Source organism: Podarcis vaucheri (genome assembly GCF_965113315.1).
Source record: "Podarcis vaucheri genome assembly, chromosome: 1".
In the NCBI taxonomy this organism is placed as follows: domain Eukaryota; kingdom Metazoa; phylum Chordata; class Lepidosauria; order Squamata; family Lacertidae; genus Podarcis; species Podarcis vaucheri.
Genome location: NC_138759.1, coordinates 58,765,737 through 58,783,342, shown reverse-complemented (window position 1 = coordinate 58,783,342; position 17,606 = coordinate 58,765,737). Strand labels below are relative to the sequence as shown.

The 17,606-nt window shown below is 45.4% G+C and overlaps 1 protein-coding gene across 3 annotated transcripts in view; it reads right to left on the bottom strand.

Moving 5' to 3' along the window:
* The window catches only part of SLC1A2 (solute carrier family 1 member 2), a 90,920-nt gene extending 77,075 nt beyond the window's left edge, over positions 1 to 13,845 (bottom strand). Inside the window, exons 1-2 of one of the 3 annotated variants that reach the window (XM_082225168.1) lie at positions 13,729 to 13,845; positions 12,504 to 12,796 (exon numbers count right to left, since the gene is read on the bottom strand). In XM_082225168.1, coding sequence (XP_082081294.1) covers positions 12,504 to 12,520 — 17 coding nt within the window. In that variant the 5' untranslated portion in view covers positions 12,521 to 12,796; positions 13,729 to 13,845. Of the gene's footprint in view, positions 1 to 12,503; positions 12,797 to 13,456; positions 13,621 to 13,728 lie in introns of those variants that run through there. The other 2 variants (XM_082225167.1, XM_082225169.1) reach the window with 2 other exon arrangements.
* Between the last annotated feature and the right edge of the window lie 3,761 nt (positions 13,846 to 17,606).

Below are 17,606 nucleotides of genomic sequence, written 5' to 3'. Positions count from 1 at the left end.
CATATATATGAACAGCCTTTAATAGTCTCTCCTGCCTGTCAATGCATGGATAGATGAATCATATGTGAGTTGCTTTCCACGGTCTCTCTATTTCACAAACCATGACACATTTTGGAGCTTCTGCAATCATGGAATTGTGGTGGGACTGAAAGTCTACAGTGCTAATTTATCTAATAAGAGGTGTTCCACTTTGTGAAAATTCAATTTACCTGTGTGCATATTACACTAGTTGCAACTGTTAAGTTAGAAATAATTTAATGCTAGGGTAGCTATGGGCCCTGCGTTGCAGAGCACAGTCTTCTATTTGAAAGTGTTCTTCTTGAAGGCCATCTTGTCCAAGTCCAGATTAAAGATACAAAACCATAAGAAAGAAGAGCAGGAAGTTTTAAGTTCCACTTCTGAAAGTTAGCATTTGGATAGCAGCTACATAGGCCACCTAGTCTTCCCCACTATGGAGAGAAATGTTGGATGCTACAGTAATTATTTCTAAATTTGCATCAATAGGCATAAATTAGCACCAAAAAGAATAATAATAATTTTTTTTTAAAAAAAACACCCCGCCCTTCCTGGCCAGAGCCGGGCTCAGGGCGGCTAACACCAGTAAAATTACAATAAAAACATAATAGGGGGGAGGACCAATTTAAAATACAGCTTAAAATACAATTTAAAATGCAGCCTCGTTTTAAAAGTAGCCCATAGATCAAAACCATAAGGGGAGGGAAACATAAGGGTCAGACTGAGTCCAAACCAAAGGCCAGGTGGAACAGCTCTGTCTTGCAGGCCCTGTGGAAAGATGTCAAATCCTGCAGGGCCCTAGTCTCTTGTGACAGAGCATTCCACCAAGAAGAAGAAGACAACACAAGTCATCTTTTCCTTTCTCTTTTTGGTAGTTACTTGTGGTAGTGGGGAGAACTCGGAGGCCACACAAGTTGCCCTCTCCTAAGGATATACCCACCAGCGTTACACTGAAAAACATTGCCTGAGCTTCCTTGTTGTTGCACCACCATAATGGCGGTGGCAGAGGGTGGGTACATTTTGTGAACACTCTCTCCGTTCTGCTTCACCCACATACCCTGTGTAATGATGCTTTTTAAAAGGCCAGCCCCAAAAGGTGGGGGAAGTGTGTGTGCAGCTGCAGCACCAGCACCAAGGCCTTCCATATCACCACTCCAGTATTTCATATATAGGCAGGACTTCACCGAAACGGTTTGCTGAGTGTGCCGACGCTGCTACACCGGGTTGCTGTCGCTTACTGCATTTGCATCACCCTGGCTTCCCTGCTGCCCTGTCCCCTTTCCTTCCTAGGGGAGCAATAGTGACCCATCTGCCTGGAAGCCAGCATAGCTGCTTCCACCCGCCTAGCAAGCTGCTCCTGGTCTTCATAGACAAGACAGCCCTGATCAGCTGGAACTTCAGACCATGTTTTGTTGTTCTTGGTAATGTGGGGTGTCATGGTTACTACGATCAAGGTCTGTTTACAACAAGAAGAAAAAATGGTACCAAAGCTGCAGCTTATGCACGCTACAAGCAGCAGCAGTTTTGAATCCCCACTGTTAGGGGTTTTTTTGTACTACTTGAAATCTTGAGGTCCCCCCCCCAAAAGCATGCAAATACTTCCCTGTTGGGCATGGGTACTGCTGTTTAGGCTCTATATTTGGAGAATGAGAAGCTCCCAGCCCCTTTTTCACATCATACATTTGGCAAAGCCCTTGTAATGGCACATAATCTGGTTTAGTTGTTTTCTGACACAGCGTTACACACACACACCTGAGAATAACAAGATTTGTCAACATAGTTTGGTTTACAATGATGGTAATGAATTGCCGGTTCCTTGGGGGTGCTTTCTTTTTTCGTGAATCCCCTTAAAAACCTTGCACAAAACTACCCCAACCTCTGTTTTGCTTCTGCCATTTGTTCTTTTTCAGGGGGCATGGGAACACTACCATTTCTTTTGAAGTGGCAAGAAGTTTTAAATTGACGCTGTATGAATATGCACCTGCTGGTAAAAATAGATGCACCCACATGCACGCTCTGACTACAAATATATGTGGGAGGTGAGGAGATGAATGGTTATTTTTAAACCAGACTTGCAGCACGATAGGAATTATTTTCTCTAAATGAATGCCTCCTAATTGGAGGATAAGTTAACTGAGCTAATAACGGTGTACGCTACACCTAACATTTTAAAATCTTCATGTAAACCAGGGATTTTCAACTTCCATGTTTCCAGAAGCCACACACTTCTCCAGGCAACTTTTTTTTGGTGGGGGAGGAGGAAGGAATTCAATGTCTAAACTAATAGTCACACAAGTTGTTATTCGGCAAGAAAGCTGATACCATCTGGCAGTCAGAGGAGTGAGCCATTGCATAAGAATGTATACTACATATTACATACGATGCATTACATAAGAAAATATACAACATGCCAAATCTAAAAGAAATATAGAACATTAAGGAACTGAATATCTGTTTTTTAAAACGTGAAATTATTGTTCAAGAAAATGTAGATTGTTTTATTTTTTACTACTACACTATGAAAAATGTGATAGGGTACCTAGAAACAGATAAACATTTGGAGGGCCCAGTCTGTCGACTTAACCTATACAGTGGTACCTCGGGTTAAGTACTTAATTTGTTCCGGAGGTCCGTTCTTAACCTGAAACTGCCGCGCCACCGGAGCCCGATTTCTGTTCTCATCCTGAAGCAAAGTTCTTAACCTGAAGCATTATTTCTGGGTTAGCAGAGTCTGCAACCTGAAGCGTATGTATCCTGAAGTGTATGTAACTTGAGGTACCACTGTACAAAGGATTGCCATATTGTTGCTAAATCAGAATAATTTCTGGATTCAGGTTAGATATCCTACTGCAAGACTGCAGGATTTAAAACTATGGCAGGGTTCAATGATATTACATCCTAGATCTCAAGATTCACCACGTGAACTTCAAAACTGTCATAGTATGAATATCTCCACCCCACCCCGCAGCCACGTAAAAACAGCAGCTGTTTGAAAGCTGCTCAGAGATTTGCAGCCTAAGGAGCAGTCCCTGCTGAAAGATTAGTGAGCAAAGTGGAGGTGAAGAGGTCAGGTGGGTAAAAAAGATGCAGCTAATTCTCCTGTTGTGCAGCTTATTTCATGCCCAACGAAACAAAAACGTTCTTCTAGAGCGTCCTAAAAAACCTAGGCAGGTGATTCCCCAGAGAACACCTTGAAACTCAATAAATATGTGCATAATTTGCATAGTTCAATGATTAGCCTGCCTGTACCACTGCCACAAAGCTTAGAGACCAGCACCTCAAGGCATAGTTCCGCAATCCAGATGCAGACTTCTGATGCACATACATGCAATGGCGCCCCCAGTTATTTCAGTAGAAGGTGCTGGTTTGGACACACACAGGAATGCATGGGTGGATCTGCTCCTCCATTGAAATGAACGAGAAAGCAGCTGTAGGAACAGACTTGCCATACTTGTATAAGAGTTCCCACACCTGGCAAGAATTGCTGGACTGGGTTGTATAGGGACATGCAGTTAAGCAGGGCTTTTTGAGAGACGCTATTTGAGAGGAAGGCAGGGATGGGGAGTCAGGAAAGAGCCTCCGCTCAGTTGTAGAGCATTTGCCTTACATGCAGAAGGTCCCGAGATCAATCCCTCTGTATCTCCAGATGGGCTGCCCCAGACCCTGGACAGTTGCTGCTGCTCAGTGTAAACAATACTAAGCTAGGTAGGCCAATTGTCTGACTCAGTATAAGGCAGCTTCCTATGGTTATGTGTGCAAAGGTTGTGCACATAAAAGGTGCATAAGAATAGGGTATGTTCATATAGTGGCACCTGCCCCTTCCCTATGTATGCATACCCCCATAGGCATTAGATCAGACCAAAGGCCTATCTCGTAGAAGACTGTTTCTCACAGTGCCCAACCAGGTGCCTACCGGAAGCCCACTGGTAAGACACAAAGGCAACAGCCCGCCCTCACAGTTGTTCCCAGCAACTGCCTCTGATCCTGGATAGTTCACTCTCCCTGCATTCGTCCATGACTGAAATTGAATTGGGAATGTCTCTAGCTCGAACAAAACACAATTTGGAGTAACTGTTTATACAGTTCTGCTTTTGCCGCAATGTTTCGAGCCACGGTAGGCTAAAGCAAGTTCCAACCTCTAGCAACTGTAGCATTCCATAACTTTTTGTTCTGCTTTCCAAGGCTCATCCTTCAAGTCTTACTAGGTTGGTCTTCTTGCCCCAATTATGGGGAACATGGGGGTGCAAGGGAGGAAAGAGGAAGACTCTGATGGGACTCATTAGGTGATTCTTGCCCATAGAATTTGGATTGCTTGCATTACGAACTAAACTTTTGTGGGGAGGGCGTGTTAAGGTTTGTAATCCAAATAAAATATGATACAAGTTATAGTATCACTGTTATATACTGTTTCCAGAGGAGGTACTGTGCTAGCCTGATGTTGCAGAAAATATAACAAAGTTTTGTGGAGTTTTAAATACCCTTAAATACAAATGTGTTTATGGACTAGAGCCCACTTCATCAGATGGATGAATTGCTATCCCCAGTTGGCATGTATTTCTAAAGGGGGAATCAGAAAAAGCCAAGAAAGAATATGGGCTAATATGACAGGTCCTATATACTATGTGTGTTTCACTTCAGCTGAAATCTTCTGGTGCCATATTTTATTTGTGTATGTTCTTGTTGCTTAGGAAACCTTTGGTTAGCCAAGGTATGGCCAATTAACTAAGCCCAGAAACATAATGAAAAGCAATTTGAGATACCAACTACAGTATCGCAGATCAGAAAAGTGATTTCGGAACTTCCACAAATAGAAGCTGGAATGATAATGCAGAAATGAATACATGAAAAATATGGATTAACACAGTGGTAGCTCATATAGTGGCTTTTTGGGGTGGGTCACTACCAGCTTTGTTTTGTCTGAAACCCTGGAGAACTGCTACTGGTTCCGTGTCAGTGCCATTAAGCCAGATAAACCAATGGTCTGGCTGAGTATAAGGACATGTTCCTATGGACCACTGGTATGAACTTACGGTGCTCTATGACAGAGGAGAACCCATCCTTAATGGAAGCCTAGCAGAGGCTCAGATGCTGCTACTTTGGCACTATGTAGGAGGCATTGAGCAAGCTCTGAGGTCACCAGCCAACATCAAGCACTATTATTCACCCAGTGACTATGGGCAGTATCTAACAAACTTCCCGCTTGCACAATGCAACTTTCCCCTAAAGGAGATTTAGGGGAATACAGGAGCGGGGAGGTTTTGCTGGGCAAGTGGAAATCCTTGCATTGATGGAACAAGTTAATTTGATACTGCCATATGCGTGGTGTTGAAGTAGTCACTCCTCTGCCTGCAACATTCTCCTGACAACATCCATCATTAAGGGCATTGGGTCCCGCTTTCTCTTGCAGGAATGCTGAGCAATGGAAGCTGGTGGGCCACCAGCAAACTGCCACGTGAACCATTACTGGTGTGGTACTCTAAGCATTAAAGGTAAAGGTACCCCTGCCCGAACGGGCCAGTCTTGACAGACTCTGGGGTTTGTGCGCCCATCTCACATCTATAGGCCGGGGGCCAGCGCTGTCCAGAGACACTTCCGGGTCACGTGGCCAGCGTGACAAAGCTGCATCTGGCGAGCCAGCGCAGCACACGGACGCCGTTTACCTTCCCGCTGGTAAGCGGTCCCTATTTATCTACTTGCACCCGGGGGTGCTTTCGAACTGCTAGGTTGGCAGGCGCTGGGACCGAGCAGCGGGAGCGCACCCCGCCGCGGGGATTCGAACCGCCGACCTTTCGATCGGCAAGCCCTAGGCGCTGAGGCTTTTACCCACAGCGCCACCCGCGTCCCACTCTAAGCATTACAAGGCAGGTTTTGCCGATAGCCAAACAGAGTGAGTTTATTGGTCCACTCTTTATTGATGCCATGGGCTCCATTGCACTGACCAGCTCAAGTACAAAGATTAGAAGGGCGTGGGAAGAAAGAAATCACAGTGTAATCCTGAAACTTCTTTATCCCTATGGCAATTTTATAGTGTTTCAATGTAAATGACTGAGGAGTTACATACTGCTGTTCTTCCCTCTCCCTTTTGGCCCCTTTTATACTTTACAGATCCTGGACTTAAATCCTAAATTTAGTACAAGAGTTTGGCTGGTATAAAGAGCTTGTACACGGTATCCAGAGGGAATAAATCAATGAAACCGAGTAGCAAAGCAGTTTAGGTAGAGATGCTTAAGACTTTGGAGGCATTCATTGTGTAGTATAAGGATGTGGAACTTCTATCATCCCTGACTATTAGTCATGCTTGCTGGGGCTGATGAGACTTGGAATTCAACATCATCTGGAGACTCTCAAGTTCCCCAACAAAAGGCTGTATCCAACCAAGTCAGTGCATTTATTTGTTTATTTTTTTAAATACTGAAGTGAAATAAATAAAATAAGTCAGCATAGAGACATTGAAATCGATAGACTTGAGCTGGTCATGTTGATGGATTTCAATGGATCTGTTCCGAGTATGACTTAGACTCAATCCACATATGTAAGATGGCATTTGCAAAGATGCCCTGTTGTTACCAAAGGTCAGTACCACCGCCCTGTGACAGCAACCTGCTACTTTCATGAACCGATGAGCTTTGATTCCTATAAACACAGTTCAGAGGCTTACTAAGAAGCTAGAAATGGGATACAGACATGACACTGCAATGGGTGTATAATGACATCTACTCAGTAGACAGTACCCCTCTTCTTCAGACATTACCCCTTGCTTTCAGAGGATGTGTGGAGGGAGGTGCAGGGCGGTGAACATCTCAGAACTCCACTGCCAGACCTTCACATGTTGAGTGCAAAGTCTGAAGGGGGAACTTAAGATGCTTTTAGCTGAATGTCCACGGGCTCAGCATGCTTTGAAGTGCTGTGTGGTTGGAGGCCCCCATTGCTTGGAGGAACCTGTTCCATCGGGGTCCAACTCAAAGGGAAGCAGGGCTATTCTACCACCTCTGCAGATATACCAGCTGCCTTTGGATGTATCTGAAGAAGCCATTCCACCAGACAACCCATGACAGCTGTTATAAATACTGTTACATTAATAGCCGGTGCCTGAGCTTGCTTTTTTCCCTTTACCCTTTCCCTCTCTTTTTCTTTGTGTGTCATATTGCCTTACTTACATTCACGCCTTACTAATGATTTTTTATCCCACTCCAGGATTCCTTTGCAGCAGAAGAGCAGGACAAAAAATGCTTCAAATGAAAAACATCTGAAAGTGCTTCAGAGTGCTTTCTTATTATCACAGTTGCATCTGTACACAGCAGCTCACCTTCCTGCTTAGCATTTTCAAACATGATTAACATTTTAAGAGAGAGTGTGGATTTGACATTCCATTGAATATTTTATTGTTTACAGCTAGAAGCAACAGCGCAGGTAAGTCCAATGCCTCAAATGACCATCCAGAGTGCGGCAAATGATGAAGGCTGTGACAAAGAGGCCTCTATTGTACATAGTGGGATTTATGTCTTAAGTAAATATGCACTGGACTATGCTGCACACAGATAAGCAATGCAATGTGTATACTTGAGGACATCAATCTCACTATATGGCATAGTCATTAAGCCCTGCATGCTCCCTGTTTTGCTTTTGTGCTCAAGGTCCCATTTCTAACTATCTGAACGTGCTTCTCCATGTATCATAACATTGCTCAAGATCTCCTGTGGATAATCTCACTCTTGTCTCTGTACTAATATCCAAAGCATTTGGATGTTGCCAATTTTAGAAGTCAGTTTATAGAGGTTCAGACTCCCACTTCCCAGATCAGGTTTGCTATCATGAGTTAAACTTTGGAATACAGAAAGCTACCTTTCACAGAGTCAGACTTTTGGCCAGGGATGCAGGTGGCGCTGTGGTCTAAACGACTGAGCCCTGGGCTTGCCGATCAAAAGGTAGGTGGTTCAAATCCCTGCGACGGGGTGAGCTCCTGTTGCTCGGTCCCTGCTCCTGCCCACCTAGCAGTTCGAAAGCACATCAAAGTGCAAGTAGATAAACAGCTACCGCTCTGGCGGGAAGCATTTCTGTGTCCTGCTCTGGTTTCGCCAGAAGCGGCTTAGTCATGCTGGCCACATGACCCAGAAAAACTGTCGGCAGATAAACGTTGGCTCCCTTGGCCAGTAAAGCAAGATGAGTGCCGCAACCCCAGAGTTGTTCATGACTGGACTTAACTGTCAGGGGTCCTTTACCTTTACCTTTTTAGCTCAGTATTGTCTCCAGTGCTCCAGACCTTCAGTTTAGATCTTCTACATATAGAGCATGTGCTCAGCCACTGAGAAACAGTCCTTTCCCTTGCTCATGCCAGAAGAACAAATCCAAAACAATGGCTCCCCAGTGCCAAGATGTTCTGTTTCCATCAACACTGCTTTGTGAAGGGGGTCACTATAATTATTTTACATACTAAAAGCTTTAAAGTTAGCACTGTCAGTATTTCTTGCACTCTATTTCTTTCTCACTTCTCTTGCTAACATTCTCTCTCTTTCTCTTGGTAAAAAGGTAAAGGACCCCTGGACGGTTACGTCCAGTGAAAGGCAACTATGGGGTTGCGGCCCCCATCTCACTTTTCAGGCCAAGGGAGCCGGTGTTTTTCCACACACAGATGAGCTTTCCGGCTCATCTGGCCAGCATGACTAAACCGCTTCTGGCACAACGGAACACCGTGACGGAAACCAGAGTGCACGGAAACACCATTTACCTTCCTGCCGCAGCAGTACCTGTTTATCTACTTGCACTGGTGTGCTTTCAAACTGCTAGATTGGCAGAAGCTGGGACAGAGCAACAGGAGCTCACCCCATCATGCAGATTCGAACCACCGACCTTCCAATCGGCAAGCCCAAGAGGCTCAGTGGTTTAGACCACAGTGCCACCCCCCCCACACACACACAACATCAGATATATCATTCCCTGCTTCTAATGAAGTCAACTCTAGCCCATCAACACATTTGTCAAATCAATGTTACTTTTTGAGCTGCCACAAAACTCTTTGGCAGCCAACCTAAACATATGTTTTAGGCGGTACACCCCATTAGACACAATAATACTTACTGGTACTTCTGAGTAAGCATGCATAGGATGACAATGTGGTTTGGGTTTTTTTGCAGCAATAGACTAACATGGCTACCACTCTGGAAATTGCTCAAAAAGTATAGATTACAGCTTATGGCACAGAAATATTAATATTTCTTCATCAGTGACTTTAAAGTAATACTAATATTTCCAGAGCAGTACTTATGTTAGTCTGAATTCCAAAGTCACGGACTTTGAATACCCTTGAATAAGTGAGCTGGTTTACACTTTTGAATCACACCATCTGATGACTGCAGCCTCAAATGTTGACTTGAAGATGCGAAGAGCCATTACAGAGCGAAACACAACAGGTAGAAGTTGCATGTCATTCTCATACCACTACAAACAGAATGCTTTTCAGTTTACATGTTCAACCAAGTCATCAACTATTGAGAACTCCAGGAAGGTTCATTAATGTTTATGTATAAACTGGCCCAATGTCTACATTACTTTTACTATTAAAACAGAATGAACATATGCACTTCTCTGAAGAAACTGAGAAATATAGATTGGGGGGAGACAGAAATGAGTACTACATACTATCTATATGCAAGTATGAGTTGATTTGTTGTTGTTTAGTCGTTTAGTTGTGTCCAACTCTTTGTGACCCCATGGACCAGAGCATGCCAGGCACTCCTGTCTTCCACTGCCTCCCGCAGTTTGGTCAAACTCATGCTGGTAGCTTCGAGAACACTATCCAACCATCTCGTCCTCTGTCGTCCCCTTCTCCTTGTGCCCTCCATCTTTCCCAACATCAGGGTCTTTTCCAGGGAGTCTTCTCTTCTCATGAGGTGGCCAAAGTAAAACCCAATGGTTGTATTGTAAGGGGTCTCAGGCAAAAGACATGTTAATATATTGGTTTTTCCAGTTTAGGGTTTTAAAAACTGATGTATGTTTATGGTATGACCTGAGGAACGTCTAATCAGAACAGCCAATGGCCAGGGAGGATGGGAACTGTAGCTAACCCAACATCTGGAGAGTTATAGGTTCACCATCCCTGAATAGTGTTTATGAGCCAGGAGCTAGATATCCTTACTTCAAATGTCAGGTGAGCAAAGAAGGCACTTATATTCATGTTCTCCATCCAGTATATACGTGGATGATGATATTGCTGTACCTTTACAGAACTGTTATAAGAACTACTGAGATACAGAGATGAAATGCTAGGCAAATTGTAGTAAAACAACAACAACATGTAGCTATTATTATTAAACAATCACTAGAGGAAATGCAAACCTTTGGAAAAGCATTTCACAATGGAAACAATCTAGCCAACATTAGGGACTCTGAACTAGGATGTCACCCAGTTCAAGAAATGGAAGTTTAGTATATTCATTGGTTAATCAATTTGTTTAATCTGCATACAAAATCAATAGCGTTGAAGAAAATATACATTGTTGGGAGATGATGCACATATGCTTCACAGTGGACATAATCTTAGGAGAAGCATCACCCCTCACCTTCCTCCTCTCATGCATAGGTGGGCTTTGCTCTTTTAATATATGACACTTGCCACCTGCTGTTTGTATAATTAATCTCACGGGTTAAACGATACAGCCGTACGTTCAGGCTCCACTGACCTCAAAAGGAAAGAGTTCAGCAGAAGCTTAAATATCTAACTGAAGTCAATGGGGACTTTGTAGCATTTAGTGCTGTAACCATCCTAAAACAAGAAGTATCTATTCTGATAGGTTGCACAGAGGATACTAGCAAATGGGTAGTTCCTCTTCCAATGAGAACTAGATCAATGTCCACTTGCATCCCCCAACCACTACCTTTCCTTTAATCCCTCTTCATTTACCTTTGAGCAGGACGGCTGCAAAGAGGAAAATGCCAGCAGTGCTAACACAGGGCTCTGCCAACATGAGATTCGCATTCTCTGGAGTTACAACACATCATTAAGTGTGCAATTCAGTGGGGCTTACTTTTGAGTAGACACGCATAGATAGGATGGCGCTAAAAGGGCTTCGCCTTATTAATACTGGGCGGATTTCTTGGTCTGCAGAGATTTCCTATGGACCAGGGTCCCTGCACCCAGGAAAGCAGAGAGCTTGCAGTTTTTGAACAACCTCCTGCCGGGTAACTTGTCTTGGTCCAGGTACTGCGCATATATTTCCCTTCCCACCAGGAGTGAGAACAATTGGGTGAGCGCGCGCCTTCCAGCAATGTGCAGCTGAAGCGGCAGCAGGTTGATTTAAATCCCCTTTTCGCGTTGGAAGCGCGCGCACGCCCACACCTGCAACCGAGATAAACAGAGCTGCTTCTTTTCTACACCCTGTCCTCACAAGGTCCCGTCCAGAGCAGATCACGCTGATCCAAGCTGACAAGCAGCCCCGCGCGGATCAAGAGGAGATCGCCCTCCCCAGACGCCGGAGAACGCGAGACAAACCCGCGGGAGCCCCAGACATTAACTTGCAAACAAACGCGAGCAAGGCGGCCAATCGCCAGCGCCGCCCGCCGCCTGACTTGGGCCCCGGGGAAACGTTTCGCAAGAGGCGCGCTTCCAACAAGATTCCCGCGCGGCAGGAATACTACGCAAAAACTTGTGTTTGCTTGCTTCCTCCACAATGCATAACTCTTGAGTAACCCGCAAAAACCCCTCCAGCGTAATATTCCGGGTTGTTTTCCCTTGTGGGCATTGCAAACGGCATTTGACGCGAGCCTCTCTCTCTTGCAAAACCCCTTAAGAATTTGGAAGCAGCAGCGAGCTCTTGCTGCTGTTTTACAAATGTTTGGTCGGCAGGACGTCCCACGCGGTTCAGTGGGACTTGCATCTTGAATATGTTTAGGATTGCGGCCGGGTTCGTGTCTATTCAGAAGTAAGTCTCAAGTGCACCTAGGAGAGCAGCCTTGCAGTGCAATGCCTGCTCAGGAGTAAGTCCCATTAAGTGCAATGGGGTTTACTCTCAGGCAAGCGGATATAGGATTGCAACCCGATCCTATGATACGCCCACTCTGAACTAAGCCCCGCTTATTTTTTAATGAGGCTTATGATGCACAGAACTGCAGGCTTGAGTTTATTATTATTATTATTATTATTATTATTATTATTATTATTGTTATAGCGGTTTGCTAGCCCTCAGCCCTTGCCAGGGTTAAAGCCGGTAGGGAAGAGGAAAAGCTCTTTCCTTCTCCCAAGGGAGACTCATATTTGAAATGCCATTCTCCAGCCTTGAGCTGCAGCTGGATGCTTCTTTCATCCTGTAGGGTCGGCAGGAAGGACGCGGAGAATCCCGCCGCCTGATAAGCCCACACGCAACAACGGAACGGAACAGCCACGCGCGAGCAAAGCAACCCACTCGAGACCCAGCCCGATCTTCTCACCCCACCCCTGCCGGCAAACCAAGGAAGGGGGGGGGGGAAAGGAACAGAAAAGCCGGTTTCCTCCTCACCCTTCTGTCGATGCCATGGTCCCGCGGAAGCCCCCCTGTCTTGCCTTCCCAAGAAATCCAAGGGTTTAAACCACGCGCGGCCTCTTTCCGGGTGGGGAAACTTCTTCTCCTTTTATCTTTGGGTGTCGCAGAACCCCTTTAGTTCCTGCCCTGTATAATCCTCCCGGCTCCGAAAGGCGATCATCCAAGAAGCTTGGCTGGTCTCGAGATCTAAGCCCCGACGCCGCCACCTCCTCTTGCTCCTGCTACTCGGAGGGAGGTTTCTCAACGTCTCCTTCCAGAGGCTTGAATGTCTTCAGGGTAGTAGTGGAAAGAGAGAGAGAGAGAGAGAGAGAGAGAGAGAGAATATGAAATAGGGGAGGGAGGGAGGGGGGCGAAGAGAGAAGATGGTCAATGGCAAACGACAGGCAAGGGCTCCGAGGCTGTGTGCTGGTGGGCACCTGCGCTACGATCCTTGGCTTTCTGCGCTTATCCGGAGGGCTGCCTGGCGAGGGAGTGCAGTGTGTGTTTGTTTGTGTGTGTGTGTGTGAGGGAGGGAGGGAGGCGAAGGGGGTTGTGTGTATGTGGAAGAGGCGGTGGGTGACTTCACATTGCCATGGTGTTTGTTGGCTGAGGCTGGATTGGAAGGCTTTAACGGTGGATTTGCAGTCTATCCCTCTCTATTTTAGGCGAGAGCTGACATCACCCGGTGTGGTTGCAAATCCCCCTCCCCGAGTCTCTTTATAAAGGGAGGGGGCAGCCCTCCCGGGAGGGAAGACGCGTGGATCTATAGGAATGAAGGCGATCCCGGGCTGAGATCGGCAGCTGGGGAACTCCGAGGCCGAGCACAACTCTACGCCCCCTCCCTCGCTCCCTCCTCATGCTCGCTCGCTTGCATTGCTATTATTATTTCGACGCTTTTCCTCGATGGCTTGGATTAGCTGACGGGGAGGGAGGCGTCTCCACTGTCTCACCAGCCTGCACAGACGATCGATTCCTTTTGTGCTCGTTGTCTGATCCCAGTGGCAACAGCAGCAGCAGCAGCAGCAGCAGCAAGCGTCTATCGGTTCCCCCACCACCCTGCTAACGAGGGAATATATTGCCCCCTCGTCCCTATTAGCAGCTCCGCGCCGGGCTTGCAATGCGTGTGCGGCTCTCTCCGCTCCCTCCCACACCCTTTCCGCCGTTTACCGTGGAGGTGGGGGGGCCACATGGCGCGCGCACCCCTCCCCACCCGGCCACTCACTTGCTATCAGCTCCGGAGCCTCCCGGCGGCCTGGAAGAGCTAATTGGGAAGTCGGACTAATTAGTAGTGCAAGCGCTCGCATTGCTGGAATTCTGTCGGCAAGTGACGCTTGTGATCATATTTGTAGAACGAAGACATACACAGAGAGAGAGAGACAGAGAGAGAGCATCCTCTGGGCCGGCAGAGAAGGGGTTAACCCCCCCCCGCACTCCAATGCTGTCACATTTATTGTCCTTTAAAACCTGCCTGGATATCCGATTGGAACTCGGGCGGGAGGGGGCGGGGCTACTGTACACTAATGAATTAATACTCGCGACACGAGACAAAGGGCGGCTTTACTGAACGCTGCGCAGACAGAGGAGTACAGGAAGCCAAATAAGCTTCTCGGCCAGTCAGACCGCTCTCTTTCTCTAAGTTGCCTTATAGAATTAATAGGGCTCGATACGATTCCCTATCGTTGAGGGCTGCTCTTATCCGCTAGCGTTAAGGAGATTTCCAAAGAACCAGGGAGGTTTCTGGAAACTCCAAACGGAGAGAAACTATGGGACTCTGATGCAATCCTAACATTTCTTTTAAAAGAAATCCTTCTGGAGAGATGACGGTGACTTGTGTGGAATGGATGTTGGGTAATATAAGCTTGCCTGCTTTCTTTAACGGCTGAGCCATTGTTTCTTCTTTCCACTACTACATATCTGTTGGAAAGTCCCAAGAGGCATCTTTGGCCTGCAGCTCAATACCTCCTTACCTGGGAGTAAGCCTAAATGGACTCAATGGAACTTACTTCTCAGTAGTTATGTGTGGGGTTGCGCATGCTCCTACAGGAGTTCTATGAAAGTGTTGGTGTAAGCAAGGAAGGAGAACAGACCAACTCTATTTCCCATCTCCCTGCAGTTTTTCCTAGAGAAAAGGAAAGGCAACAGTATAATTCTTCTGTATTTTGTATTTAAGCGATGCAATAGCAGCAAACTTGACACCTCTCACTGGGTCTAATGTCCGATTTATATGTATGCAATCTTTTGAGGAACAGAATGATGAAATGAACAAAAGAAGGCAGGCTCACGAGATAGGATGAGATCCAACCACCACCACCTCAACAAATCCCCCACCTGCACCCTTGGCAACTAAACTTCTGTGAATCTCATTTACTCCCAGAAACCAGCTATGAAGATACACCATGTGTTAGCATCGTTTTAGCCCATTAAGAAATATGAGCAGCTTCTCTGCATCTATAAACTTCAATGACTGATAAAGAGTCAGTCCTCCAAGGCTCTGCTGACCTCTGTTGGAGATGTGGTAAATCAGTGCTAGTTGAAACAGGCAAGGGAAAGAGCTGGGGAAGAGAGGGCTTTCCTGGGAAATTGGGAGCATTTTGTGAGCTTGCTTTTCTCTTCCTCAAAACAATTTCTTCTTAATTGGCATCCTTAGTAGTCAGTAGATTTTAACTTCCTTAGAAGACGGTAAAGGAGAATATAAACTGGTATTTTTCTGAAGTGGAACACTGGCTGCTGGAGTACTTGAAATCATTGTTCTAGGGCAGGGATGTCCAACTCCCAATAGACTGTGATCTACTCACAGTATAAAAAAAACTGGCAGTGATCTATCCATTGTTGTTGAGCTTCTTTTAGGAAGGCAGAGTTGTTGAGCTTTTTTTAGGAAGCCACTGCTGTTGTTTTCACCCTTTTGGGGGGGGAAGAGATCTACCAGAAGCACCCCACGATCTACCAGTAGATCACAATCTACCTGTTGGCCATGCCTTTTTCTAGAGGAATACTCAAGTTGGAGTTGTACATTAGCTTTTCTTGCAGGATGAAAAGAGACGGCTGTGCTGTAATTCAAGGAAGGAGTGCAGAAGCAAAGAAGCAGTTTGGCAATATTGACCTCCTCAGTTGCTTGCTAGTGAAATGCCTCCTTTATCTCTAGCAACTTCATCTTTGCAAACTGGGTTATTTGACAAATAGTACTTAGCCTAGGAATATGCAAACACCATGTGCCGTGTGGACCCAGGTCAACTCTTACCAACATTATAGCAGTGATCTCCTTCTTCTCTTTACTTCCTGTTTTTCTGTCCTCTCCACATCACACATGTCTAAACAGAGGTGGGAATTTGGGGGGTCCTGCAGATGTTGCTGGACATACCATCATCTCTGACTCTTGGCTTTGCTGGTTGGTGCTGATGAGAGATGCCTCCAGCTAGCTCCCTCGCCCTTTATCGTTCCTAAGCCACTTCCTGACTCTAAATATTTTTGCATGCTTCATCTGTTTCCTTATCAAACAGAACCTTTCCCCTTAATCTTTTCCCTTAGTTCTAAGCTTCTAATCATGAGAGGACTCCTGCACCTTCTAGACAGGAAAATTCCACTAGCTGTGGTTTCTCAACGTTTTGTAATGAAAAAAGGCACACAGGCAAAAATGTTTCTCCTTCTGATCGACTCTTAAAGGTACAGGATGTCAAGCAATTTTACTTCTGTCCAGCCTGTTACATATGTGTGTGTATGCAGTATTCAAAAACAGGAGCATCAAAGTAATGCTAACACAATCAAACAAAAAATACTTCACTTGAGCCAGTCCACGTGCTCAGTTCCCAGAATTTCAATCCAGGAATCAAATGATGAGAGATCAGGTAAAAGCATGGGTGGATCATGCACTCAGTGGAGTGCCCCTTCAGTATCTTCCAAGGATGCAATCATATGGAGAACATTTCACATCAGTTATCATGGGCAAGTTACTTTGGAAATGTATGCTATGGTTGTAGAAATTACTGCAGAGAAGTGATAGCTGTATCTCTAGACCTCTACATTTTTGAGATATTTTCTTACTGGGAAGGGTAGCAATGATATAAGGGTGAGGTGACCATATACTGTAAATGAGGCAGTATATGGAGGTGTAACCTGACATTTAGGTTTTAAGCTCTCCCTTCTGTACAATGTTTAGGTCCCAAGATGCAATATAAATATTATGTTCTAGTACTAATGATCAACATAGTCCTAGGGTGTGGTCAGAATATATAAATTGTTGTTGGCAATACATAAAGTTGCTATTGCAGCTGGGTCAGATGAAGGCATCTGGTTGTACTGCTGCAGATGCACCAAGGCATTTCTTCTCTCTGAACTCCTCCCAGTGGTCATCCCTCCTCTGGTCACTGCTATGGACTGTCTCCAGGCATTATGGTTGTCTGCAAGGAATGATCACATGGCAGAGCTAATGTTGCCAACCTTCATGTCATGTTTGCAGACAACTTTATAATGCAGAGTACCTGAAGCCAGCTCCCTGTTGAGCATGTCCCTGGGGATCCTGCCCATCTTCTATTCTGTGGACATGACCAACTCCGTGTAGACAGAAATGGTACTTCTTATTTTTTTTTAAAAAAAATGATTAGCCTTGGTCACGGTACTGGACACAAAATTTAACCAGTCATCAGTGCACTTACACGAAAATATCAGTTTTATCTCTCATTTACATGTGCTATTCTATACATGTCTTCTCAAAAGATATGGTGCTCACCTATACTAAGGTTAAGGAGGCTTAAGGTTGCAGTCTTGATATTTTCATTAGGAAGTACTGCAGCTTATTGATCTCCAAAAAAGGAAGTGTGAAACAAGATCAAATAATAGAGAGATCCAAGAGTTAGTTTTAGATGTCTGGGAGCTGCGCATTCATTCAGCGATAAAGAAATGGCACTCTGCTCTTGCTCAGAAGCATCACTTTGTTATGACTTCTGCTGTCTCGGGGCGAGAATTACCAGTTCACAGATTCTATTCAGAGTGATTATAACTATAAACAATCGAGCCTGGGGACATATGAAGGTGGCTTATTCTGAGTCAGACTGTTGGTCTATGTATCTCAATACTATCCCATTCTAAAGCAAATGTTCTTAAATT